Below are 27494 nucleotides of genomic sequence, written 5' to 3'. Positions count from 1 at the left end.
GGCTGACATCAGCTGGGGAGAAGGAAACAGGAATGATACGTGTGGGTCATTATTTCCTGCACGTCCTCCTCTACTCAGACTCATTTGAACCGTCTCAGGGACCTTCAGAGCCGACTGTGACTTTGTTCCCAGCTAGCCTCCGCCCAGCCTGCATTTCCTCCTTCATCCTGCCTGCCTTAAATCCAGTGCTGGGAGAGAAGAGGTTATGCCTCTCTTGCTATTTCACACCAGATTCTTGAAATTCAAACTTGATTTCTAACTGGTCTGGGAGTCCAAAATTTGCTCGCTCTTGGCCAGTTAGATTCAGCTGCTTCCGCAGCCTCTTCCCCTCCCTCCCCGCAACTTCCAGTCCGGAAATCTGACCCAGACTGTCAGGCCTGGCTTCCAGCTGCTCAATCCTGGGGCCCTAGGAGCGACCAGAGAGGAGAAAGGTAAATCGTGATTTTGCTTTCCGGGAGGTTTGTTTCTTTCGTTCGTGTCTATTTATTTTATTTTGTTAATTTGTTTTGTTTTGTTCTCTGTCTCTCCCTTCTAGACTGTGAGCCCACTGTTGGGTAGGGACCATCTCTATATGTTGCCAACTTGTACTTCCCAAGCGCTTAGTACAGTGCTCTGCACACAGTAAGAGCTCAATAAGTATGATTGATTGATTGAGGGAGTTTCTGTTTCTAGAACATTGGGCCTGGGTTTTTTGAACTGATTTTTGTGGTGGGATAGAAGGGGATCAGTGGAAAGAGCATGGGCTTTGGAGTCAATGGTCATGGGTTCGAATCCCAGCTCAGCCACTTGTCAGCTGTGTGACTTCGGGCAAGTCACTTAACTTCTCTGTGCCTCAGTTACCTCATCTGTAAAATGGGGATTGACTGTTAGCCCCCCGTGGGACAACCTGACCACCTTGTAGCCTCCCTGGTGCTTAGAACAATGCTTTGCACATAGTAAGCGCTTAACAAATGCCAGCATTATTATCTTCTGTCAAGGTTCAAAATGACCTAGGAATTTCAGGATTAGGAATTTCAGGAATCAATCAATACGATTGATTGATTGATTGATTATTGCTTAAACCATGCTGAATCCCTGAGGATTTTCAGTTCAGAGTCTTACTGGGGGAGCGCCACAAGAAGGGATTGGGAAATTCAATCTTGGAAGTCAGCACAGAAAAGAAACAATGCTACAGAAGTACAATGATCTACAGATAAGGGCAGTGAGAGCAATCTAGGGGGTTTATAGAGTCAACGGTAGACCTGAGCCCCTGCCCCTGCTCTCCCACTGGCCTGATCTGTGACCCTGGGCAAATCGCTTAACTACTCTGTGTCTCACTTTCTTTTCCTGTAAAAAGCCCATGATAGAGGAAGTCCAAGATTTAAGACGTTTCAAGTGAAGACAAATGACACATCCATTTCTAAATGTACATACAATTATAGCTTTACAAAACATGAGTTACGACATTTGCTTCCCTGATTGCCCTAGCACCAAAGTCAAGGCCAATGTCCTGGAGACATGGAAAATGAGGAAATCATATAAAAAACCCAGAGAAGGGAGGGGAAAGATGTTTGTAGTGTTTGGAATGAGAGACAGGGAGGGAAACAAAGTGAGAAAGGCCGAAAGATAGGAGGGAAGGGTAACTTGAATGCCAGGGAGAGTCACTGGGGAAGGTTGACATGTCCTATTTTACGGTGAAGGGAGAGAACCCTGTTGTTGGTTCAGGGGAAAGGACACTGCTCTGGGAATCAGGATACCTAGGTTCTAGTCCTGCTTCTCCCACAGATGCCCTTTGCAATATGCTCCACCCCTGCCTGCCCACTTGCTCATTGGTTTCTGAGCCACAGCAGGTACGTGACTGGCAGGATGAGAGAGGGTGAGAGGTTCTGCCCAGGCCACCAGTGCTATCAGCACTTAGAACAGTGCTTGGCACATAGTAAGCACTTAACAAATACCATCATCATCATCATCATCATCAATCCCTTCCTTCAGGCTCTCCGTCATGAAGGCTCAGCCTATGCTCATTCTCCAATCCTGATGGTAGATGAGTATGGCCTTTAAAGCACTCAATTGTCTTGCCCCCACTACCTCACCTCACTATGCTGCCACTACAACTCAGTCCACACATTTTGTTCCTCTAACTCTAACCTTCTCGAACTTGTCTATCTCACTGCCAACCTCTTGTCACGTCCTGCCTCTGGCCTGGAATGCCCTCCCTCCTCTGACAGACGATTACTTTTCCCCTACTTCAAAGCCTGACTTAAGGTCCATCTCCTCCAAGAGGCCTTCCCTGACTAAGCCCTTCTTTCCTCTTCTCCCACTCCCTTCTACGTCACCCTGACTTGCTCCTTTTATTCACCCCCCCCCCTCCCAGCCCCACAACTCTTAAATCCATGTCTGTAATCTATTGATTTCTATTAACATCTGTCTCCCCCGCTAGAATGTAATCTCACTGAGGGCAGGGAATGTGTTTGTTTATATTGTACTCTCCCAAGCCTTAGCACTGTGCACACAGTAAGTGCTCAATAAATATAATTGACTGACAGTGACTGTTGGGAAGAGCTTCATCATCCATCACTTCTGATGAAGGGAAAGTCAGCTACCCTATCAGAGACCTCTCGACCTCTGTTCGAGAATCTGCAGGACCAAATGGAAAAAACATGGGTTTGGGAATCAGAGGACCTAATTCTAATCCTGGCTTTGTCACTACCCTGCTGTGTGATCTTGAATCAATCACTTAACTTCTCTGTGCCTGTTTCCTCATCTGTAAGGTGGGAATTCAATATCTGTTTTATTAATGGTATTTGTTAAGCACTTACTAAGTGCCAGGCACTGTACTAAGCACTGGGGTAGATACAAAATAGGTTGGACACAGTCCCTGTTCCACATGGGGCTCATACTCTTAATCTCCATTTAACAGACGAGGTAATTGAGGCACAGAGAAGTGAAGTGACTGCCCAAGGTCACACAGCAGACAAGTGGAAGATTCAGGATTAGAATCCAGGTCCTTCTGACTCCCAAACCCACACTTTATCCATTAGGCTATGTTGTTTATCCTTCCTACTTAGACTGTGAGCCTCATATTAGGCAGTGACTATTTCTGGACTGGTTATTTTATATCCACAGTGCTTGGCATTTAATAAATGTTTAACAAATACCACAGTAATTATTAGTAATATAATTACATTATTATGGCTATGTTACTCATCTCCAAATGATTGAGTACCCGATTATAATTTTAATAACAAATAATGTATCAAACCTTGGCTCAGAAACCAAGTCCCCCAATTATAACCTAGTTTCTGAGGGAAAAGTAGTTCCAATTTACATCAACCCATAGTCTGAAGGAGCCAATGGTATTTTATGATTCAGAACTGAGAGTCATCCATCACTGCTGTTGAAACACATCGTCATGCCCAATGATTACCTGTAATACCTACTTCTTTCTACCTCACAGGAATGTTGTGAAGACTAAAGAAGAAGCAGTGTGGCTTAGTGGAAAGATCCCGGGCTTGGGAGTCAGAGGTCACGGGTTCTAATCCCCGCTCCACCACTTGTCAGCTGTGTGACTTTGGGCAAGTCACTTAACTTCTCTGGGCCTCAATTACCCATCTGTAGAATGGGGATCGAGACTGTGAGCCCCACATGGGACAACCTGATCACCTTATATCTACCCCAGCGCTTAGAACAGTGCTTTGCACATAGTAAGCACTTAACAAATATCATTATTATTATTATTATTATTATTAAATGAGATATATTAGTGAAAAGCACTTAAGAAAAATTAATAAATCTATCAATCATATTTATTGATTGCTTACTGCGTGCAGAGCACTGGACTAAGTGCTTCAGAGAGTACAAAATAACAAGAGTCAGTAGATACATACCTGCCCACAATGAGCTTACAGTTTAGAGGAGGAGGCAGTCATTAATATAAATACATTAAATTACGACTATGTACATAAGTGCTGTGGGATATTGTAATTGTATAGTATTTGTACTTCCTCAAGTGCTCAGTACAGTGCTCAGCATATAGTAAGCATTCAGTAAATACCATTGATTATCATCATTATTATGCTAAGATCTTCACTATAATATTTATGACATATTTACTATCTTCAAGGATCTGGGGTTGGCACAAGATAAAAAGATAGGACACTACCCCTGTCCCATCCAAGACTCACAGCCTAAGCCATAGCGAGAACCGGTATCCCACCCCCATTTTAGAGATGAGGAAACTGAGGCCCAGAGAGGTTAAGTGACCTGCCCTAGGTTAGACAGTTGGCTAGTGATAGAGTCAGGATTAAGCTATTCATCTACCGCCTCCCAGTCCTCTGCTCTTTCCACTGAGCGACACTGTCTCTCATTATTTAAACTCTCTGTGGGATGGTGAATACTTCAGCTATTGATTCCTATGAATAGCCAACATGCATGAGTGCACATGGAAGACTTTTGGGAGTGGGATGATTCAGGCAGGAGAAGCAAAATAGAAGAAAGGGGAAGATGATGAGAAGAAAAGGTAACTTCCATTTCCCCTTCTCTGGGCCAAGCTTGGTTGGTTCAACCCTTTTCTGCTCCAGAGAGGCTCAGGTTTTTGGGCTGGCTCTTTCCTAATGCCTGCTTGCTTCAGTTTTATTCCTAATGGACTTGGGTCTTGCTTATTCCTTTTCACGAGCAGGAACTAAACAAGGCAGGGAATGTGGTCTTTCATTGCTATATTGTACTCTTCCAAGCTCTTAGTTCAGTGCTTTGCACACAGTAAGTACTCAACTAATATGACGGACTGACTGACTGAATGAAAGACTTAGGATGCTTTTTAGACAGATTTGGGTGCTCATCTGTTATGTTTTCTGCCCGAGTCCAGTTTTCAGCTGATGTGCCCCTTGTCCCCAGAGAAGCAGCGTGGCTCAGTGGAAAGAGCCTGGGCTTGGGAGTCGGAGGTCATGGGTTCTAATCCCAGCTCTGCCACTTGTCAGCTGTGTGACTTTGGGTAAGTCCCTTAACTTCTCTGGGCCTCAGTTACCTCAGCTGTAAAATGGGGATGAAGACTGTGAGCCCCCCGTGGGACAACCTGATCACCTTATAACCTCTCCGGCGCTTAGAACGGTGCTTTGCACATAGTAAGTGCTTAATAAATGCCACCATTATTTATTATTATTTTTGTGGGGCATTCTAAGACAGGCTCTATTGCTCTGTGCCAGGTGAGGGCCCATTCATTCAATTGTATTTATTGAGTGCTTACTGTGTGCAGAGCACTGTACTAAGCATTTGGGAAGTACAAGTCGGAAACATATAGAAACGGTCCCTACCCAACGATGGGGCCCAACCCAGTTCTGTCACTTTCCTGCTGTGTGACCTTGGGTGAGTCAATAAACTGCTTTGTGCCTCAGCTTCCTCATTTGTAAATGGGGATAATTGTCTGTTCTCCCTCCCACTTAGACTGTGAGCCCCATGTGTATACAGGTCTATGTCTGCCCAGATTATCTTGTATCGACCCCAACACTTAGAACAGTGCTTGGCACATAATAAATGCTTAATGAATTCCATAACTATTATTATTTTCACTCCCAAGGCTGTTTCCTGGGGCCCACTAAAAGGTTGCCAAATTCCTCCAGAAAGAATATTGGGTTGAGGGTCAGCTTTGGGTCCCTTCCTTAGCCTCGTGTATACTCCGATTTCTTCTCAGACTAGATCACTAGGTTCTGGTCTCTTCCACAGAAGCAGTGTGGCCTAGTCAAAAGAGCATGGTCCTGAGAATCAGAGGACCTGGGTTCTAATCCCGGCTCCGCCACGCATCTGCTGTGTGATCTTGGGCAAGTCGCTTAACTTCTCTGTGCCTCAGTTATCTCATCTGTAAAATGGGGATTAAGACTGTGAGCCCCATGTGGGACATGGACTGTGTCCAACCTGATTAGCTTGTTCCTACTCCAGTGCTTTGAACAGTGCTTGACACAAAGTAAGTGCTTAACGAATGCCATCATTAGTATTAATAAATACCACTGATTGATTGAACAACCCTCCAAATCAAACCACCGTTTTCTGAGGCGCCAGTTAGTGCCTCCGTGAATGATTTGCATCTACAGGAAAAAAAATGACAGTACGTGGCACACATGCAGTTGAGAAATTCTCCAGCATTGAGAGATGAGAATTAGCCACAATCTTGGGAGTTGGTTGGAATCCAAACATTGAACTTGCCCAGGTGTGGCTGCAAGTCTGTAGCTGTGTAAATACACTGCTTAGAGAAAATCTTTTTGTTTAGCTCACTCTGATGAAATAAGAAGGGTGATTTGCTTATACAATGATATGTATAACAAATTTTTCTTGCTTGACTGGCGAAAGGCCAGATGAAGTCAGTAATGACTGTGAGACAGCCACTGTAGGATAAATAGAAGCTACCAAATGATAATGAGAGTGGTATTTGTAAAACACTTACCATTGCCACGTACCATATTAAGCACCGAGATAGAGGATAAAATAATTGTTAGACACAGTCCTGGTCCCACATGGGGTTCACAATGTAAGGGGTTGGGACGGGGGGCGGAGAACAGGTCTTTCACTCCCATTTTGCAGTTGGGAAAATTGAGGCACAGAAATTATTGAGTGATTTGTCCACAGCCATACAGCAGGAAAGCCTCAGAGCTGGGATTAGAACCCAGGTTCTCTGATTCTCAGGCCTGTACCCTTTCCCCTAGATCACATTCTTAACTCTCCTGCCATGAGATAAAGTTGGAAAATAGCCATAATTCTAATTTACTGCTGGAATACCTAAGGCTTGACTTTACTGACCTTAGAATAACACAATACATGGAATGCTTTCCTTAAGCTTTTTTGATCCAGGGCCAAGACAACCAAGAGAGGCAGGGATTTCAAATCTGGTTGGGGCATTAAACCCTGATTGAGGTTTCTAGATCCTTGACCACTTGGATGAGTTTGAGTTCCAGATTTATGCCAGGGTTTGAAATACCACTAGTCTCTCCTTCAGATCCTCCTCTTCCAAACCCAAAATTTGTTGTTATCCTTGACCCCTCTCTCTCATTCAACTCATATATTCAGTCTGTTACTAAATCCTGTCAGTTTGACCTTCACAACATTGCTAAAAACTGTCCTTTCTACTCCATCTAAACTGATGCCAGCTTAATCCAAACACTATCTTATCCCACCTTGATGACTATAACAGCCTCCTTACTGACCTCCCTGAATCCTGTCTCTCCCTACTCCATTACATACTTCATTCTGCTGCCCAGATCATTTTTCTACAGAAACGGTCAGGCCATGTTTTCCCACTCCTCAAGAACTTTCAGTGGTTGCCCAACCACCTCCGCATCAAACAGAAACTCTTCAGTGCTTAGAACGGTGCTTCGCACATAGTAAGCACTTTACAAATGCCATTATTATTATTATTATCATCAGCTTCAAAACATTCATTGTCCTTGCTGCCTCCTATCTCACCTAGCTATTCGCCTACTATAACACAGCCCACACACTTTATTCCTCTCACGCTAACTTCTCACTGTACTTTGTTCTCGTCTATCTCACCAACGACATCTGGCCCTCATCCTGCCTCTGGCCTGGAATGCCCTCCCTCTTCATATCTGACAGACAATTACTCTCCCCACCTTCAAAGCCTTACTGAAGGCACAGCTCCTCCAAGATGTCTTTCCTGACTTTCCTCTTCTCCCACTCCCTTCTGCTTTTCCCTGACTTTCTCCCTTTATTCATCCCACTCCCAGCCCCACAGCTGTAATTTTATTCATTTATATTAATGTCTGTCTCCTTATCCAGACTGTAAGCTCGTTATGGGCAGGGAATGTGTCTGTTATACTCGTATATCATCCTACCCCAAGCACTTAGTACAGTGTTCTGCACAGATTAAGTGATCAAATAAATTGACTGGCTGACTCTTTCAGGCTCTATGGTCAGTTTTATTTGCAAATCTTGGCCCATCCAATTGTGGTTTCCCAGGAAAACCAGGAAGTCATCAAGCAGCCTGGCCTAGAGGAAAGAGCATCGACCTAGGATTCAGAGGACCTGATTTCTAATCCTGGCTCTGCCATGTACCTGCTGTGTGACCTTTGGCAGGTCATGTAACTTCTTTGGACTTCAATTTCCTCATCTGTAAAATGGGGATTCAGTAACTGTTCTCCCTTCTCCTTTGACTATGAGTCCCATGGAGGACAGGGACCATGATAAATTTGTACCTACCTCAGTGCTTACAACAGTGCTTGACACATAGTAAGCGCTTAACAAATACTGTAATTATTAAATGACTCCACTTTTAGCCCCTCACAACACTTACTATATGTAGTTTATTTTATTGCCTGTCTCTCCTTCTAGGCTGTAAGTTCCTTGAGGGCAGGGATTATGTGTACCAAGTCCATTGCAGTAAATCTCAAGCATTTAATACAGTGTTCTGCTTCAGAGTAAGCACTCAATGATAACCATTCACTGATTAAGTAATAATAATAATAATGGTATTTGTTAAGGGCTCTGTATGTGCCAAGCACTGTTCTAAGCACAGGGTAGATACAGGGTAAACAGGTTGTCCCTTGTGGGGCTCACAGTCTTAATCTCTATTTTATAGTTGAGGTAACTGAAGCACAGAGTAATGAAGTGAAGTGAAGACCAAAGTCACCCAGCTGACAGGTGGTGGAGCCGGGATTAGAACCCATGACCTCTGACTCCCAAGCCCGGGCTCATTCCACTAAGCTACGCTACTCCTCTACATCACCGTCTCTGTTCTTTCCATTGTTCCCTTTTCTTAAAACCTGCTGTGTCATGCCTTTCCATCACATCTGGCTAGATAGCAAGTTCCTTGAGGAGAGGGATTGGGTCCTTTACATCTCACACACTTAGTACAGTACCCTGCCTATAGAAGAACCTCAATCAATCCTACTGATTGATTAAAAGTTGGGACTGTCTCCTAGCAAATCCTCCCAAGGCTCCTCTCCGATTTCCCATCCTCCTGTCTCTCCCACTTCAGTTTATACTTCACTCTGCTGCCCAGATCATCTCTGTGTAGAAACGCTCTGGGCATGTTACTCCCTTCCTCAAAAATCTCCGGTGGTTGCCTGTCAACAAACGCACCAAGTGAAAACTCCTCACTCTTGGCTTCCAGGCTGTCCATCACCTCGCCCCCTCCTACCTCACCTCCCTTCTTTCCTTCTCCAGCCCAGCCCGCACCCTCCACTTCTCTGCCTCTAACCTCCTCACTGTACCTCGTTCTCACCTGTCCCACCGTCAACCTCCGGCCCACATCCTCCCCTTAGCCCAGAATGCCCTCCCTCCGCAAATCCGCCAAGCTAGCTCTCTTCCTCCTTTCAAAGCCCTACTGAGAGCTCTCCTCCTCCAGGAGGCCTTCCCAGACTGAGCTGCCTTTTTCCTCTCCTCCTCCCCATCCCCCCCCGCCCTACCTCCTTCCCCTCCTCACAGCACCTGTATATATGTTTGTACAGATTTATTACTCTTAATTTTACTTGTACATATTTACTATCCTACTTATTTTGTTCATGATGTGCATTTAGCCTTAATTCTATTTGTTTGTTCGACTTGACACCTGTCCACATGTTTTGTTCTGTTGTCTGTCTCCCCCTTCTAAACTGCGAGCCCATTGTTGGGTAGGGATCGTCTCTATATGTTGCCAACTTGTACTTCCCAGTGCTCGGCATACAGTAAGCACTCAATAAATACGATTGAATGAATGAATTAATGAATGAACAGAAGTCATTTTAAGCCCCCGGCTGGTACACCACCCTGGTTATCTCTCCTATTTGGTTTTACTTTCTAGGATTTTCTTGCAAGCCCAACTGAAAAGGGTCACGATTCTCCTCTCAACCCTTTTGGCTGGGAAACATTTGGGAAATCTCCCAGAATATGAGTTCTTTCAAGCAAATCAAAAAGGCGGAGAAGTGAAAAGACCAGATTCCTATCTGGACGCTTTCTGAGTCATGGACACCAACTGTCCCATCTCCTTGCAGTAACCCACCTCTTTAGGGCAACCAGAGCCTCTGGGAAGGTTGGAATTCCTCTCTGAAAACACTGAGGTGGACCACAAGTGTCAGTTCATCTGGGTCACCCGGGATTTTTATGGACTGTCTGGGACAACATTGCACTGATCCCCTAGCAAATCTTATCTCCCAAGTGCTCAACCGATCAATCAAATAAGAGTTTCTACCGAGTGCTTCTTAAAGTGGCCCTTGTGGGAACCACGATGTGGCCACACCTCCAAAACAGGGCGATGGCATAAAATCCACCCTAGGAAGAGCAGTTTCCATTCCTGCCAAACCATGGGTAGAGAATCACAGCCCAGAAATGCAGTCGAAGTCCAAGGTCTGATGGAACTGCGAACCCATGTCCTTTGCTGTGGTGATAAAACAGGATAATCTGCACTTGGTTTGACTAAGAACACTTTGCCTTCCCAATCTAGCCCTCTGGGTTTGCTTTTCTCCAGTATCCACAACAGGCATAGTCCTTGTTAATTCTTGTAAATGCTCCAGTAATTATTTATTAACAAGTGGGTAGACCCCCACAAGACCTTTGCATTCCCAAAGGAACACCAACAGTGCTCCAGAAGAACAGGCTGAGCCTTTCTCCATCTACCCTTCCGCTTTTTCCACCATTTCAGCTGGCTTTGCTGTTTTGTTGAAACACTAGTTTGGGGTTTGAGCAAAAACTGAGTTACACTTTGGGGCCTCTGGGAAGAGGCAGCTCAGCCTGATGGGACACAAGAACAGAGAAAGAAGAGAAGCAGAGAGTGTGGCCTAATGATAAGAGCATGGAACTGGGAATCGGACTTTTCCTTTTTAACGGTATTTTTTAAGAGCTTACTGTGTGTCAGGCACTGTTCTAAGCACTGGGGTAGATAAAAGTTTAGCAGGTTGGACACAATCCCTGTCTCACATGGGACTCACAGTCTAAACTGGAGGGTGGAGGATTGAGATTTTACCAATGAGATAACTGAGGTCCCCAAAAGTTAAGTGACTTGCCCAAGGTCACACAGCAGACAAGTGTCAGAGCTAGGATTAAAACTCAAGTTCTCTTACTCCCAGGCTCGTAGTCTTTCAACTAAGCCATGCTGCTTCTTTTGGGATTAGACCTGGGATCTAATCCTGGTTCTGCCACTTTCTTCTGGGTGAATCTCATCTCACCTCCTAAAATCACTTTCTCCTACACTCCTACACTCCTTCCCACACTGTCATTTTCAGCTTTCTGTTGGCTCCTTCCCCTCTGCATACAAACGTGCTCAAGATTCCCCCATCCTACTTAACTTTTCTGAGCCTCATTTTCCTCATCTACATCTCTTAGACTGTGAGCCCCACGCGGGACAGGGCCCATATCTGACCTGATTATCTTTCACCTCAAAACCTCACTAAAGTAATTTCTCCTCCAGGAGGCCTTCCCTGAATAGTCTCACATTTCCCCACCCTATTCTCCCTCCTCTCAGCATCACCAGTGTGCTTGAGTCCGTAATCTCTAAGCACTTTGATACTCACACCACCAAGCAGGACATCTGTACCTACATTTCATCCATCTACATATCATCTCAATTACCTCATCTGCAAAATGGGGATTAAGACTGTGAGTCCCACGTGGGACAACCTGATTAGCTTTTATCTACCCCAGTGCTTAGAATAGTGCTTGGCACATAGTAAGCGCTTAATAAGTACCATTATTATTATCATCATCATTATTATTATTATCATACTCTGTTGTTTCCCCTCTCTGTTTTACTACCTCTCTTCCCCACTAGACTTTAAGCTCCTTGGGGGCAGATATCATTTACCAACTGTATTGTGTTCTCTCAAGCGCTTAGTACAGTGCTCTGCATCCAGTAAGCTCTTGCTAAATACCACTGATTGCTTCACTGATTGATCTTGCATCTACCCCAGGGTTGGCACATAATAAGGATCAATGAATGAATCAATTAATGGTATTTATTGAACACTTACACTTGGTGTACTAAGCGCTTGGGAGAGAACAATATCACAGAGCTGGTAGATATGTTCCCTGACCACAACAAGCTTACAGTCTAGGACTTACCAAATGCCACATTTATTGTCATTTTTAGGGGTACAAAAAATGTTGTTGAATATCCAAGGCTTGCAGGGTTTCAACTCATTTAGTGTGGAGTTGCAGTAAGTTTTAAAGCCTTTAAGACTTTAGAATGCGAGCTCGTTTTGGGCAGGGAATGTGTCTCTTTGTTGTTTTATTGCACTCTCCCAAGCCCCTCTCAGGATCGCACCTGGAGAGTTTCCAGTACTCTTCCAGTCTCGGCTATGGGAGAGAGAGTCAACCAAAGTTTCCAGTACTCTTCCATTCCCGGCTTGGGCAGTGGCTAGAATGTGGAAAACAATCGGCTACAAGTCAAAACTCACCTGTGCTGGGCAGCAGCAGCACGGGAGAGAGTCGAGGGTGGTGACTCAAGTTTACTGCATGGACGAAGGCAGTGGTAAACCACGTTCGTATTTTTACCAAGAAAACTCTATGACACACTGCTGAAACAATTGCAGATGGAGTCGGGGCATTCTGGAAGAGATATGTCCATGGAATAGCTATGGGTCGGAAACAACTCAGCAGCATAAGACAGGAGAATACTCCCCCAAACTCTGCACACAGTGCGCTGCACACAGTAAGTGCTCAGTAAATGCAGTGGACTGGCTGACTAATTTTATTTTAATTTATCCCCAGGGCTGGCGGCATCAGAGACTTTGACCAACCCCCCCCGCTATTTGCCATCAGGTGAAACAGTAATTGATCTTTGTCCTCCGGGTCAGACTGCAAATACAGAGAAGGACAACTTTATTTAAACAGCAGTTGGGCGTCCCCTCATTTATGCCAAGTGCTACTCTGGTTCCATTCAGGCAACTGAAGGCTCCCCCCAGGCCGCCACCAAAATGTCTTCCCTGGAAGGCGTCTTGCGACAGGACTGGAAGATGTTTCGCGGATACCCCATGGTCCTACCATTTGCATCCAACTGGGAAAGGATCGAGCAGTTCCAAGTCAGGCCTGATGACATCGTGATCGCCACTTACCCCAAGTCTGGTGAGTTTTGTGGCTTCTGGAAGGAGACTCCCCTGATTCTGCAGTCTCTCACCCGGGTCCTGCCAAGTGTCTCCATAACCTGGATGTCCGAAGTTGGCCAATGTAAACAAAAGAAGGGCGATACTTGGGAAATTGTATCATTTCTCCCCTTTTTTCAATTATCAACTTCATCAGCTTAGTACAGTGTCCTGCACACAGTCAACACTCAGTAAATATCAACTATTGATTTAATCTTCCAGCTTCTAAGAAGCAGGGGATAATAATAATCATAATAATAGTGATGGTATTTGTTAAGCGCTTACTATGTGCCAAACACTGTTCTTTCAGTTCTCCCAAGCACTTAGTACAGTGCTCTGCACACAGTAAGCGCTCAATAAATACGATTGAATGAATGAATGATGGCTCCTTTCCCTCTTGCTTTCAAACATGCTCAACTCCCCCATTCTACAAAAGCCCTCTGTCATCCCAACACCCTCCTCAAACTATTTATTGCCCCACCTCCCTACATGGCTTAGTGGCTAGAGCACGGTCTTAGGAGTCAGAAGGATTTGGGTTTTAATTCCGGCTCTGCCATGTGTCTGCTGCGTGGCCTTGGGCAAGTCACTTAACTTCTCTGTGCCTCAGTTACCTCATCCGTAAAATGGGGATTAAAACTGTGAGCCCCCTGTGGGACAACCTGATAACCCTGTATCTACCCCAGCGCTTAGAACAGTGGTTGGCATATAGTAAGCGCTTAACAAATACCATCATTATTATTATTATTATTATGTCCAACCTGATTAGCTCGTATCTACCCCGGTGCTTAGCATAGTGCCAGCAACATAGTAAGTGCTTAACAAGTACCATTACAAAAAAGAAAAAATACTAGAGTATAAGATGCCTAGCTCGTTGTGGAATGTGTCTAACAATTCCGTTGTACTGTGATCGCCCAAGCACATCATACAGTGCTCTGCATGCGGTAAGCTCTCAGTAAGTGTGATTGATTGGATGATTAATTAAACCTATCCACCTCCCCTTGTTTCCAGGACATCTCTACTTCCAGGTCCTGCTGGCACCTGAACTCAAATCCTCTGGGTCCCACACCAGCGCTTTATCCACTAGGCCTTATTGCTTCCCGCTTTTCTCTTCATCCAATATTCTCCAACACGTTGTCCTCATTCCTCCCAAGTCAGGCTTCTGGCTATAGTTGGCTTTAATCTCTCTTGCCTCTATCCCCAACTCGGAACTCCCTCCTTCCTTCCCTCCCCAAATCTGACAGATCACAGCCTGCTGTCAATCACCCTGGCCCCAGGGAGGGGAGTGAAGGGGACGGAAGAGTCAAACTACCCCTCTGGGCCCCATTCTCTTGCCCAGAGGGTTTCAGTGGACTACGTGACTGATTGTGTTGCCCTCTGACTTTCCTCCAGGGACCACTTGGCTGAGTGAAATCGTGGATATGGTTCTGAACAAGGGTGATGTGGAGAAATGCGAGCGGGACTTCATAACCAACAAGGTGCCAATGCTGGAGCTATTGGCTCCAGGACAGCGGATCACTGGTAACTGTTCACTCTCTTTATTTGTGGGCCTTTGGGCGGGTGGATCCCTACGAGTAGTATTGGCTATGTATTGCACATCTCCTCCCCTTCCTCTTTTTCCTCCCCCTCCACAGCCCCTCTCTGCTTCACTCTCTTTGGCTTGTGGTTCAATGACACTTCCTCTACTGTGCCTGTCGGGGATGGGAGGCGAGACCCTCATTCACTCTACCCTAGACCTCTTTTTCCTCTCATAGTTTGGCAGCCGAGTTAGAGTGAGGGGCTACAGGGTGATCGCAGGAATGGAAGAGGGGAATCTCCTAGTTGCCGGACAATCGGCTTTCTCCAACAACAATTGGAGCAACTGGGAGTGGACTAACCTGGAATTCCATGGGGATGGGGGGGGGTCTATCAAGCAATCAATCAATGGCATTTATTGAGTACTTATTGTTTGCAGAAAACTAAGGGCTTGGGAGAGTACAATACGACAGAGTTTGTAGACACGCTCCCTGCCCACAGTGAGTTTACAATCTGGTGGGGGAGACAGACAGTAATATAAATAAATGCTTTACGGGTATCTGTATAAGTGCTGTGGGGGCGAAGGTGGGGTGAATAACATCAATAATAATAATAATGTTAATGACGATGGTATTTGTTAAGCGCTTACTATGTGCCAGGCACTCTACTAAGGGCTGGGGTGAATACAAGCAAATCGGGTTGTACACTGTCCCTGTCCCACACGGGGCTCACGGTTTTAATCCCCATTCTAAAGATGAGGTAACTGAGGCACAGAGAAGTTAAGTGACTTGCTCAAGGCCACACAGCAGGCAAGTGGCAGATCAGGGTTAGAACCCATGACCTTCTGATTCCCAGGTCTGTGCTTTATCCACTGCACCATGCTGGGTGAATGCCATGTATAGCAGCATGACATAGTGGATAGATCGTAAGTCTAAAAGCCAGAAGGCCATGGGTTCTAATTCCTTCCTTCATTCAATCATATTTACTGAGCACATACTGTATGCAGAGCACGGTACTAAGCGCTTGGGATGTACAATACAGCAATGAAGAGAGACAATCCCTGCCCACAATGGGCTTACAGTCTAGAGGGGGGAGTCAGACATCAAAACAAGTAACAGGTATCAATAAGCTCCACCACTTATCTGCTAGGTGACCTTGGGTAAGTAATAATAATAATAATAATAATAATAATAATAATAATAATAACAACATTTATTAAGCGCTTACTATGTGCAAAGCACTGCTGTAAGCTCTGGGGAGGTTACAATGTAATCAGGTTGGTACCCACGTAGGGCTCACAGTCTTAATCCCCATTTTACAGATGAGGTAACTGAGGCACAGAGAAGTTAAGTGACTTGCCCAAAGTCACACAGCTGACAACTGGCAGAGCCGGGATTTGAACCCACAAACTCTGACTCCAAAGCCCGGGCTCTTTCCACTGAGCCACACTGCTTCTCCAAGCACTTCACTTCTCTGTGCTTCAGTTACCTCATCTGAAAAATGGGGATTGAGACTGGGAGCCCCACGTGGGACAGGGGACTGTGTCCAACCCGATTTGCTTGTACGCACCCCAGTGCTTTGTACAGTGTCTGGTACATAGCAACGCTTAACAAATGTATTTTTAAGCATTCCAAGGGTACAGATTCAAGCACATAGATGATGAGAAAGGGAGCCAGGGAACGGAAGGTTAAGTTGAGGAAGGCCTCTTGGAGGAAATGTGACCTTAATAAGACTTTGAAGGTAGGGAGAGTGGCAGTCTGGCATTTATGGAGCAGGGAGGGAGTTCCAGGCCAGAGAATGTGGAAAAGACATCTAATGTCCCTGTGCTTACTGGGCATTTCTCAGGAACAGATCTGCTGGATAAGGCACCATCACCCCGGCTGGTGAAGACTCACCTACCCATTGATCTACTTCCCACGTCTTTCTGGACCAACAGATGCAAGGTAATTGTCCACTTTGGGTAGCAATAATTCACCCATGGGGTCGGGATAAGAATAAAGTCTATTTTCTAATATCTGGGTTTCTAATGTGTCTGCCAACTCTGTTATATTGTACTCTCTCTCTCTCAAGTGCTTAGTACTGTGCTCTGCACATAAGTATGATTGATTGATTCATCTGGGTTATTGTGTCTGCTCAGGGCCAGAAGCACCTCTTACTCGGAAAGACCACTGGCTCGAATTTTCTTTGGATTCACTGGGTTGGAACAGTTCCAAATGGTTAGGCCTACATTTCTGCTCAGAAATAACGCAGCTCACTTGTGTGTGCCAGGAAAGAAAACCCCTTTTCCATAATATTTTCTGGCCTTCCCTATCCATCAAGGATGAAACGAGATGTAGTTGCTCCCTCAGAAAAAGATTTGTTTTTTGTGGCAGCTGGTTTTATGTTGTTGCAAAAGGCACCCTTTTGCAAAGGTAAAGTCTCACTTCAGAATGAGTTTCTAACTTTTATCTCTCATGTCTCCTAGGCTTCCTGGATGTCTCTGAAATCTGGGATCAGTGGCAGGGATTGGGGGGAGGCCCCCTGGGGTGGAATCTAAAGGAGCTATGAGTGGTCTTGATAGAGGTGACCATGAGTTGCACTTGACCAGGAGGTAATGATTGACACAATGTGGGCGTGGGGACCATCACCCAACATGGTGGAGTGGCTAGAGCACGGGCCAGCCTGGGAGTCAGAAGGTCACGGGTTCTAATCCCGGCTCTACAGCTTGTCTACTGTATGACCTTGGGCAAGTCACTTTACCTCTCTGGGCCTCAGTTCCCTCATCTGTAAAATGGACTGTGTCCAACCCACTTTGCTTGCATCCACCCAGCACTTAATACAGTGTCTGGCACATAGCAAGCGGTTAACAAACACTGCAATTATTATTATTATTATTATTATTATTATTATTATTATTATTATTATTATTATGATACTATAGACTGTACCCTCTAGACTGCAAGCTTGCAGGGAACATGTCTACCAACTCTGTCATATTGTATCTCTCAAGAATTTAGCACAGTGCTCTGCATCATCATCAATCGTATTTATTGAGCGCTTACTGTGTGCAGAGCACTGTACTAAGCACTTGGGAAGTACAAGTTGGCAACATATAGAGACAGTCCCTACCCAACAGTGGGCTCACACTCTGCACACAGTAAGCACTCAATAAATACCACTGATGATGAAGATGGTGATGATGATGATGATAATGCTGATGACCTGGCTCTAGGATTACCCAAGATTAGGCCTTAATTGGTTCCTTCCAAAGCACAGGAAAATGACAAAGACATTTCCAGGGAAATTTCTGAAATTTCCCTCTGCTTCTCTTACCTCTCCAGTCACAAGGATCTTTCTGTACTTCGCACTAGCAAACAACCCCCTTAGGCCTTACTCGCTAGTATTAGGAACTTACGGGATACCAGTGGGATATCAATCATTCAATTGTATTTATTGAGTGCTATGTGCAGAGCACTGTACTAAGAGGTTGGGAGAGTACAATACAATGCATTATTCCCTCTCTTTCTCCTCCTCTAGATGTTCTATCTGGCACGGAATGCCAAGGACGTAGCCACCTCATATTACCATTTCCACCAAATGAACAAGTTACTTCCTCTCCCAGGACCTTGGGAAGAGTTCCTGGAGAAGTTTATGGCTGGAAAAGGTAGGTTGGGCTGGATGTGATGACTCGCTTCTCCCTGATACTTTGAATTTATAAAGTGCTGTAATTTATGTGATTTATCTACATTATTATTTTCAGCGGGGCCTAGCGGAACGAGCACAGGCCTGGGAGACAGAAGGACCTGGGTTCTAATCCTGCCTCCACTACTTGTCTGCTGTATGACTTCACTTATCTGTGCCTCAGTTACCTCATCAGTACAATGGGGATTGAGACTGTGAGCCCCATGCGGGACAGGGACTGTGTCCAACCGGTCTGGCTTGTATCCACTCCAGCGCTTAACAGATATGACAATTATTTCCCTGCACTGCTTCCGCAAAACCTCGGGATGACTTGGGCAGCTCCTGCTGTTAGCAGTCACAGTGGCTTCGTTAGTGACCAGGGACTCTGAACGGTGAGGAGCTGGAGGCAGAAGGGTAGTAAAATCTCTCAGGGAGCTTAGAGAGGAATGAAAAGAGGAAGGAGGGAGTCGTGGGGTCAAGAGAGGGTTTTCACAGGATACAGGAGACACGAGCATGTTTGAAAGCAGGGGGGAAGAAGCCATTGGAAAGTGAGGGTTGAAGATGGCACTCAGGGAGGGAAGAAGAGAGAAGGCTAGTGAGTGTGTTGTAAATAAAACAGAGGATCCAGTTAACTCATCTGCAAAATGGGGACTAAGACTGTGAGCCTTATGTGGGTCAGGGACTGTGTCCAACCTGATCATCGTGTCTCTATCCCAATGCTTATTGTACTCCAACACTCTCCCCACCTTCAAAGCCCTCCTCAAATCACACTTCTTCCAAATGGGCTTGCCTCATTTCTCCTATTTGCCTTCCCTTCTATTTTGCCAACACATTTGGATCTGTACCCCTTAAGCACTTGATATTCACTCCAAGCCCAGCTCCACAGCACTTCGGTATGTAATGGTAATTTATTTTGTTGTCTGTCTCCCCTTCTAGACTGTGAACTCCTTGTGGGCAGGGAACATGTTCACAACTCTACTGAATTGTTCTCTCTCAGACACCTAGAATGGTAGTCGGCCCATGGTATGCTTTCGATAAATACTATTGATTGACTGATTGATGGAACAAAGCATTAGGATCCTTGTTGAAGAGGAGAACTTGATGTAAATGTCTCTAGGACACAAGGTGACTTGTCCAAGCATTTGAAATAAATCCTCCTGACCTAAGAGAAAGATTAGGGTGGCAAGCCCTGCTTTAGGGGCAGGCATTAAATTCTGCAGAGCCTGGCCTCGTCGAAAGAGTGTGGGCCTAGGAGACAGAGGACCTGGATTCTAATCCCAGATCTGCCACTTGCCTGCAGTGTGACCCTAGGCAAGTCATTTACCTTTTCAGTGCTTCAATTCCCTCATCTGTAAGGCAGGGATTAAATACTCGTTCTTCTCACTACAGACTGTGAGCCCTATGAGGGATGGGGATTTTGTCCAACCTTATTGCCTGTTATTGTCTCCCCCTCTAGACTGTAAACTCGGTGTTGGTGGGGAATATATCTGTTATATTGTTTTATTGTATTCTTCTAAGTGTTTAGTACAGTGCTCTGCACAGAGTAAGTGCTCAATAAATATGATGATTGATTGATTGAATGACTGATACTATGTGCTTAGATAGTGTTTGGCACCTAGTATATGCATAACAAATACCACAAGTATTACTATTATTAGTATTAATAGAAGTTATTATTATTAATACTACTAATAATGCAGGCTTCTGAAAGTTTCCACAATCCCTGCAAATAATAATGATAATAATATAATTATAATGGTAATTATGGTAATAATAATTGAGAAGCAGCATGACTCAGTGGAAAGAGCATGGGCTTGGGAGTCAGAGGTCATGGGTTCTAATCCCATCTCTGCCACTTTTCAGCTGTTTGAATTTGGGCAAGTCACTTCACTTCTCTGTGCCTTGGTTCCCTCATCTGTAAAATGGGGATTAAGACTGTGAGCCCACAGGGGACAACCTGATTACCTTGTATCCCCCCCAGCTCTTAGAACAATGCTTGGCGCATAGTAAGCACTTAACAAATACCATTATTATTATTATTATTATTATTATTATTATTATTATGTATCAGGCACTGTACTAAGCACTGAAGTGGATAAAGCAAATCAGGTTGGACATAGTCCCTGTCCCACGTGGGGCTCACATGCACAATTCCCATTTTACAGATGAGGTAATTGAGGCACAGAGGAAGTGAAGTGACTTGACCAAGGTCACACAGAAGACCAATGGTGGAGCAGGGATTAGAACCCATGACCTTCTGACTCTCAGGCCCATGCTGCTTCTCCAGTTCATTCATTCAATCGTATTTATTGAGCATTTACCGTGTGCAGAGCACTGTACTAAGCGCTCGGGAAGTACAAGTTGGCAACATAGAGAGACGGTCCCTACCCAACAACGGGCTCACAGTTAGATGGCATTAGTGTACTTTACAGGCAATCAACATTATTCAAACGCAAGATGCTGGCCAAGAATTAAGGGCCAGACTGCTCAGGGTAGCAATGCATGGTCATAGTAATAATGATAATAACTGTCGTATTTTCTAAGTGCTTACTATGTGCCAAGCACTGTATTAAGCACTGAGGTAGATATAAGATAAATAAAGTCCCACACGGCACTCACAGTCTAAGTAGGAGGGAGCAGAGGTATTGAATTTCCATTTTGCAGATGAGGGAAGTGAGGCACAAAGAAGTAAAGTGACTTGCCTAAGGTCACACAGCAGACAAGAGGCCAAGTCGACCTTAGAATGCAGGTCCGCTGATCCCCAGACACTTACTCTTTCCATTAGGCCATGCCGCTTCTCATGGTACGTGATAAATGCTATATGGCTGGTTCCAGAGACAATGTAGTTTATAAGCACTTTTTTCTCTCAACCTTGCTTCTTGCTTTTAATGTTTCCGTTGTCTTTCGCTTTTCTTTCTCTTGCCTCGGGAGCCAAATCGTCTCAAGCCAGCTCCGCTCCTACACTTGTGGTGAGTTTCCCAAGAACCAGTTTTATAGGTTATTCACTTTGGCCCCTTTCCCTCTACCTCTTGGGCCAGTCAGAGTTTGGCTTTCATAGAGAGTCGAAGTGCAAATCATCTCCTCTGGTCTCTGCTTAGAGCTACCCTCTGGAGGTTTATGCCTCTCCGTTTCTAAATATCTCCGACGTTTTCTTCATTTTTGTCTTTCTCTGGATGTAGTGGCCTACGGTTCCTGGCACGATCACGTGAAGAGCTGGTGGGAAAGAAAGAAGGACTATCCTCTACTTTACCTGTTCTATGAGGACCTGAAAGAGGTGACTGGGGAAGGCAAACTTTTTCGGGTGAATTCCCCACCTGCAGCACTCATCATCGTCATCAATCGTATTTATTGAGCGCTTACTATGTGCAGAGCACTGTACTAAGCGCTTGGGAAGTACAAATTGGCAACATATAGAGACAGTCCCTGCCCAACAGTGGGCTCACAGTCTAAAAGGGGGAGACAGAGAACAAAACCAAACATACTAACAAAATAAAATAAATAGAATAGATATGTACAAGTAAAATAAATAAATAAATAAATAAATAGAGTAATAAATATGTACAAACATATATACATATATACAGGTGGCCAAAGGACGGTCAGTCTGAGCATCTTGTGGATTTCCAAGGCAAAGTGACTTCCTGACTTGCAAAATAGCGGAGCAAAAGTCATTCTCAGCCTCTGACAAGTGGTGGGATAATAAGATAGGGACTTAACACTACTTCCTCCTTGCGAAAAGCCCCACATATAACACAAGATATCTATGGGTGACACAGCATTTAATGCTGTGACTGAATTCTGCTACATTGACAGCATATCCCCAAATGATGTAAGGAAAGATAGAGAGGTTTCAAAAAAATCTTAATTTTTTCTGAATTATTTGGTCACATTAAGGACGATATTCACCACAGTACTACCAAGTTAGGATCTAAGTTACCCCTCATCATCTCTGGGATGTTCATTTGTCCCTTGCAGGATCCAAAGAGGGAAATTCGGAAGGTGATGCAGTTTTTGGGACAGGATCTGGATGAGTCAGTCCTCGATAAGATCACTCGGCACACCTCATTTGAAGCGGTGAAGGATAACCCGCTCCTGAATTTTACAAATCTTGCAATAATGGATCACAACATCACCCCTTTCATGCGCAAAGGTGACTATAGCTCCATAATTTTTCAAGACCACATTGTGGGGTGCCTCCTGTGGTCTCCCCCTTCTTTCCTTACCAATTTGAATAGGCCCCGTTCTTCTCTGATACCTTCAATCACTCTCTTATCCTGGAAACACTAACCAACTGTGGCTTTTAGAGTCCGGCATTCTCCTCGTTCTCCTTCCTGTCATTTCTCAATCTCATTACCTCACTCATCTTCTATCCTCTCACCCCCTGACAGTGGGCATTCCTTAAGGTTCTCTTCTGGATCGTCTTTCTGCCCGTAAGGAGCTTACAATTTAGTGAGGGAGGCAGATGTTAACATAAATTGCAGAAAGAGGAAGCAGCAGAGTATAAGTGATGTGGGCTAGGGGTAGGGTGAGTATAAAAGTGCTTAAAGAGTACAGATCCAAGCATGTAAACATTGCAGGAGGCAGGGGAGGGGACTTGAGATCTGCCCCTATGGTAGCCACAGTACAGCTTGGGAAGCCATGTGGCCTAGTGGATAGAGTAATTCAGAGGACCTGCGTTCTGATCTCGGATCCGCCACGAGATTCTGCTGCATGACCTTGGACACTTCATTCATTCATTCAATCGTATTTATTGCGGGCTTAGTGTGTGCAGAACACTGTACGAAGCACTTCAGAAGTACAATTTGGCAATAAAGAGAGACAATCGCTGCCCACACCGGCCTCACAGTCTAGAAGGGGGGCAGACACCAAAACAAGTAAACAGGCATCAATATAAATAAATGGAATTATAGATATATTGAGAAGAAGCATGGCGTAGTGGAAAGAGTACGGGCTTCGGGCTCTGTCTCCCCTTTTTAGACTGTGAGCCCACTGTTGGGTAGGGACTGTCTCTATATGTTGCCAACTTGTACTTCCCAAGCACTTAGTACAGTGCTCTGCACACAGTAAGTGCTCAATAAATATGATTGATTGATTGATTGGAGTCAGAGCCATGGGTTCAAATCCTGTCTCTGCCAATTGTCAGCTGTGTGACTTTGGGCAAGTCACTCAACTTCTCTGTGCCTCAGTTCCCTCATCTGTAAAATGGGGATGAAGACTGTGAGCCCCACGTGGGGCAACCTGATCACCTTGTATCTCCCCCAGCGCTAGCAGTGCTTTGCACATAGTAAGCGCTTAATAAATGCCATTATTATTATTATTATTATTATATGGGGTGGGGGGAGGACAAAGGGAGTGAGTCGAGGTGATGCAGAAGGGAGGGCGAGCTGAGGAAAAGGGGAGCTTAGTCTGGGAAGGCCACTTAGAGGAGGTGAGCCTTCAGTAGGGCTTTGAAGGGGGGGAGGCCCCTTCACTTCTCTGTGCCTCAGTTACCTCATCTGGTAAATGGGGATTAAATCTTCCTCCTGATTTAGACTGTGAGCCCCATTTGGGACAGGGACTGTGTCCAACCTGATTTGCCTTGTTTCTATCCCATGCTTAGTACAGTATCAGGCATACAGTACGCAGTTAACAAGTACCATAAAAAAAAAAAACCAACACTCCTGGAATCCAGGGAGAGAGGATTAAGTGTAACTCTATATTCCCAAAGGGAGCTGGCTTTCAAGACCAATAAAGCCAGGTAGGGCATTGCATAATGCTTTTTTTTCCCTCCTCTGTCATGCAACCCTTGAATGCAATAAATTCTAGGTAAGCTTTGGGTGAGGGGAAGTGTACTGGAGTTTGGACAGATGGTTCCTAGTCCTGCCACTTAATGAGTTCAAGTGTCATTAAACAACAGGGGTGGAGCTAGTATATACAGCGTATGTATATGTTGCCAACTTGTACTTCCCAAGCGTTTAGTACAGTGCTCTGCACACAGTAAGTGCTCAATAAATGTGATTGATTGATTGATTGATTGATTGAGCTGGCCGCTAAGGTCAGCTGTAGCAGTGCCATGTCTTGCCAAATGGTTGCCAAGGCTTGAAGCAGACTAGTACCTAGACTAGTCCTACATAGACTAGGAGAAGCAGCGTGGCTCAGTGGAAAGAGCCCGGGCTTTGGAGTCAGAGGTCATGGGTTCAAATCCCAGCTTTGCCAATTGTCAGCCGTGTGACTTTGGGCAAGTCACTTCACTTCTCTGGGCCTCAGTTGCCTCATCTGTAAAATGGGGATGAAGACTGTGAGCCCCTTGAGGGACAACCTGATCACCTTGTAACCTCCCCAGCACTTAGAACAGTGCTTTGCACATAGTAAGCGCTTAATAAATGCCATCATTATTATTAGTAGTAGTACTCTGGAATAAAGGGTGCCATCAGCTTCTCTGAGCCTGGTCTCGGGAGCTTAGAGTAGTGGCGACAGTCTGAGGGGAAAGAAGCTTAGTGTATATGGACGAGGCTCCCTCTCTGCTTTCAGAGCCCACTGGGCAGCCCTCAAGGCCCAAGAGAGTGGACAGATCCATTTTCCCCCTGGGTGTCCCTCACAAAACAGGAGAAACCAATGAGGCGCTGTGAAGGTCAAGTTGAGACAGTCGCAAGGCTGAAGGGCACTGCCACCATCATTCTTCTTGGGACCTTAGAGGACAGCCATGGTGGTACGATCAATCACGTCATAGGCATTATCCCTCCCCACCCCAAGAGGAAATGGTTAAGCACCTCGCTTCATTAATCCACATTTTGTGTTGGGCCCATCGTTTTCTTCATAATTCCATGTAACAGAGGAGTCAGCTGTGAAAAAAATTTTTACAGGGATCAAAATTCAACAGGGCATCTTATTAATAGTACTTCAAATGATAACAAGAATCAATCAATTGTATTTATTGAGTGCTTACTGGGTGCAGGGCACTGTACGAAGCTTTTTGGAGAATACGTTATAACAGAGTTGGTAGACACATTCCCTTCCCGCAGTGAGCTTGCAGTCTAAAGGATAATAAAAACAGTATTAACGCTATTTGTTGAACTCTTGCCCTGTGCCAAGCACTGTACTAAGCTTTGGGGTATATCCAAGATATTCTGATCGGACCTGGAGGTCTGATTCTACAAGGGAGGGAGAACAAATACTTAATCTTCATTTTATAGATGAGGAAACTAAAGCATGGAGAAGTTAGGTGACTTACCCAAGTTCACACAGCAGAAAAGTGGAGGAATCAGGATCAGAACTCAGGTCTCCTGATTCCCAGCCAAGTGCTCTTTTCACTAAGCCACTCTTCATTTCCATACATGTCTGAGATCGTATCAATCAATTAATAGTATTTATTGAGAACTTCCTGGGTATAAAGCAATATAGTAATCACTTGGGAGAATACAATAGAAATTAGTTGACTAGATTCCTCCCCTTGAGGATCTTACAGTCCAGTGGGGAGATGCTGAAAATTGGATATCCAACCATCTTAAAGTGCTTTCCCGAAACTGCTATCAAAGATTCTTTGGAAAACGATATTATTGAACTCCAAATATTATTGAATGTTGAGATGTGAATTTTCACACCTGGGGTATAAACTCCAAGATTCTTTGGGATGACAATTCTGCTTACTAAGAGCTAGAAAAAACCAATTTTTCCCCAGGCCATCATTTCTCTGTGCCTTAAATGCAAAAACATTTGAGAGTAAAATTTGAAATGAGGCTGCACCTTCTTCTGATTACTGACTTGGAGATCGTTTTTTAAAGAAAACCCTATCTCCTTTTATGGGAAAGAGATTGACAGAAAACGTTTTCAGCATGGGCTGGGGGAAAGAGCCTAACATGGAGAGTCAAGAGTCCAGATTCTAGTCTCGGTATTGTCACTGACCTGCAATGGGACTTTAGACAAGTGACATCCAATCTGGGCCTCAATGATCATCTGTAAAATGGGGTTGACTACTTTTCTACTACTCTCCCTGGGAGCCCCTTGAGGGTGAGGGGCTGTGTCTAATACGATTATCTTGTAAGAATAATAATTATGGTATTTGTATCTACCCCAGTGAGTAGCACAATGTTTGGCCCAGAGTAAGTGCTTAACAAATACCATTTAAAAATAATATTGGCACATTACGTAAACATTTTTAAGTAGAGTCCGTTCTTGGGGTGCTGAATGGCTTCTTCTGGGATGAAGTGGCAAATTCTCTGTGACAAAGAGGGTTTGGAATTTTCTCTCATTTTCTCTTCTTTGCACGTCAGGGATGGTCGGGGACTGGAAAAATCACTTCACCGTGGCCCAGAATGAGGTGTTTGATGCTGATTACCAGAAGAAAATGGCAGGAACCACACTGAAGTTCCGATCAGAGATCTGAGGGGCCGGGGGCTCCGAGCAGTGGTTGGCAGCTGGGAGACCCCCATCCACTAAACCTGGCCTAGCCCTCCAGCCAAAGGAAGGGTGGATCATTCCAGAATTCCCGGGGCTAAGGGGAACCTGCTGTGGAAGCTGGGGGAGAATGCCCCCCACCCCCCCTCAAATACGGACCTGGGGCTAGGTGATGGACTCCTTGCCAAGGCCCAGTAGGTTTGTGCCCATCGTGTCTGTGCATTTATGCACTTACTTGACTCTGGGTGTGGTGTTTCTGTTTGTGCAGCTGTGGCCATCTTGTATGTCCGATACTCAATATAATAATAATAATAATGTTGGTATTTGTTCACTCATTCATTCATTCAATCGTGTTTCTTGAGCACTTACTGTGTGTAGAGCACTGTACTAAGCACTTGGAAAGTACAAGTTGGCAACATATAGAGACGGTCCCTACCCAAAAACGGGCTCACAGTCTAGAAGGGGGAGACAGACAACAGAACGAAACATGTGGACAGGTGTCAAGTCACTTACTATGTGCCAAGCACTGTTCTAAGCGCTGGGAAGGTTACAAGGTGATCAGGTTGTCCCACGGGGGGCTCACAGTCTCAATCCCCATTTTACAGATGAGGTAACTGAGGCACAGAGAAGTTAAGTGACACGCACAAAGTCACCCAGCTGACAAGTGGCAGAGCCGTAATTTGAACCCATGACCTCTGACTCCAAAGCCCGGGCTCTTTCCACTGAGCCACGCTGCTTCCCACAATATGTTTGTGTGTGTATGTGTGCCAACTCGCTCGTGCCTGGTGTGTGTATGTGTGTGGTGGGGGGGAGTGTCTGTGTGTCTTCCTCCGCGACCTTGTGCGTGTATGTATGCTTGTGTGAACGTGTGTCCGTGCCCATCTCCTTGAGCGTGCGTGTGTATGTGTGTCTTTG

At 45.0% G+C, this 27494-nt stretch overlaps 1 protein-coding gene across 1 annotated transcript; it reads left to right on the top strand.

Annotated features, from left to right (window-relative positions):
* The first annotated feature begins 357 nt into the window (after positions 1 to 357).
* Positions 358 to 26919, top strand: SULT1B1 (sulfotransferase family 1B member 1). The gene is made up of 8 exons (XM_038759333.1): positions 358 to 431; positions 12664 to 13017; positions 14424 to 14552; positions 16392 to 16489; positions 18063 to 18189; positions 21386 to 21480; positions 22182 to 22356; positions 26456 to 26919. Exons 2-8 carry the CDS (start codon positions 12870 to 12872, stop codon positions 26566 to 26568), a joined length of 885 nt encoding a protein of 294 aa, XP_038615261.1. The 5' UTR covers positions 358 to 431; positions 12664 to 12869; the 3' UTR covers positions 26569 to 26919.
* The last annotated feature ends 575 nt before the right edge of the window (positions 26920 to 27494 follow it).

The sequence above is a fragment of the Tachyglossus aculeatus genome, chromosome 17, assembly GCF_015852505.1.
Source record: "Tachyglossus aculeatus isolate mTacAcu1 chromosome 17, mTacAcu1.pri, whole genome shotgun sequence".
In the NCBI taxonomy this organism is placed as follows: Eukaryota; Metazoa; Chordata; class Mammalia; order Monotremata; family Tachyglossidae; genus Tachyglossus; species Tachyglossus aculeatus.
Note: the sequence above shows the minus strand (reverse complement) of the source record. Positions and strands in the feature narration are given on the sequence as shown.

Coding starts and splice junctions, on each gene's coding strand:
- SULT1B1 (XM_038759333.1), top strand. CDS start 12,870: ATGTCTTCCCTGGAAGGCGTCTTGCGACAGGACTGGAAGATGTTTCGC. Junction 14,553..16,391: donor TCCAGGACAGCGGATCACTG/GTAACTGTTCAC, acceptor GGCATTTCTCAG/GAACAGATCTGCTGGATAAG. Junction 21,481..22,181: donor TCTATGAGGACCTGAAAGAG/GTGACTGGGGAA, acceptor TGTCCCTTGCAG/GATCCAAAGAGGGAAATTCG.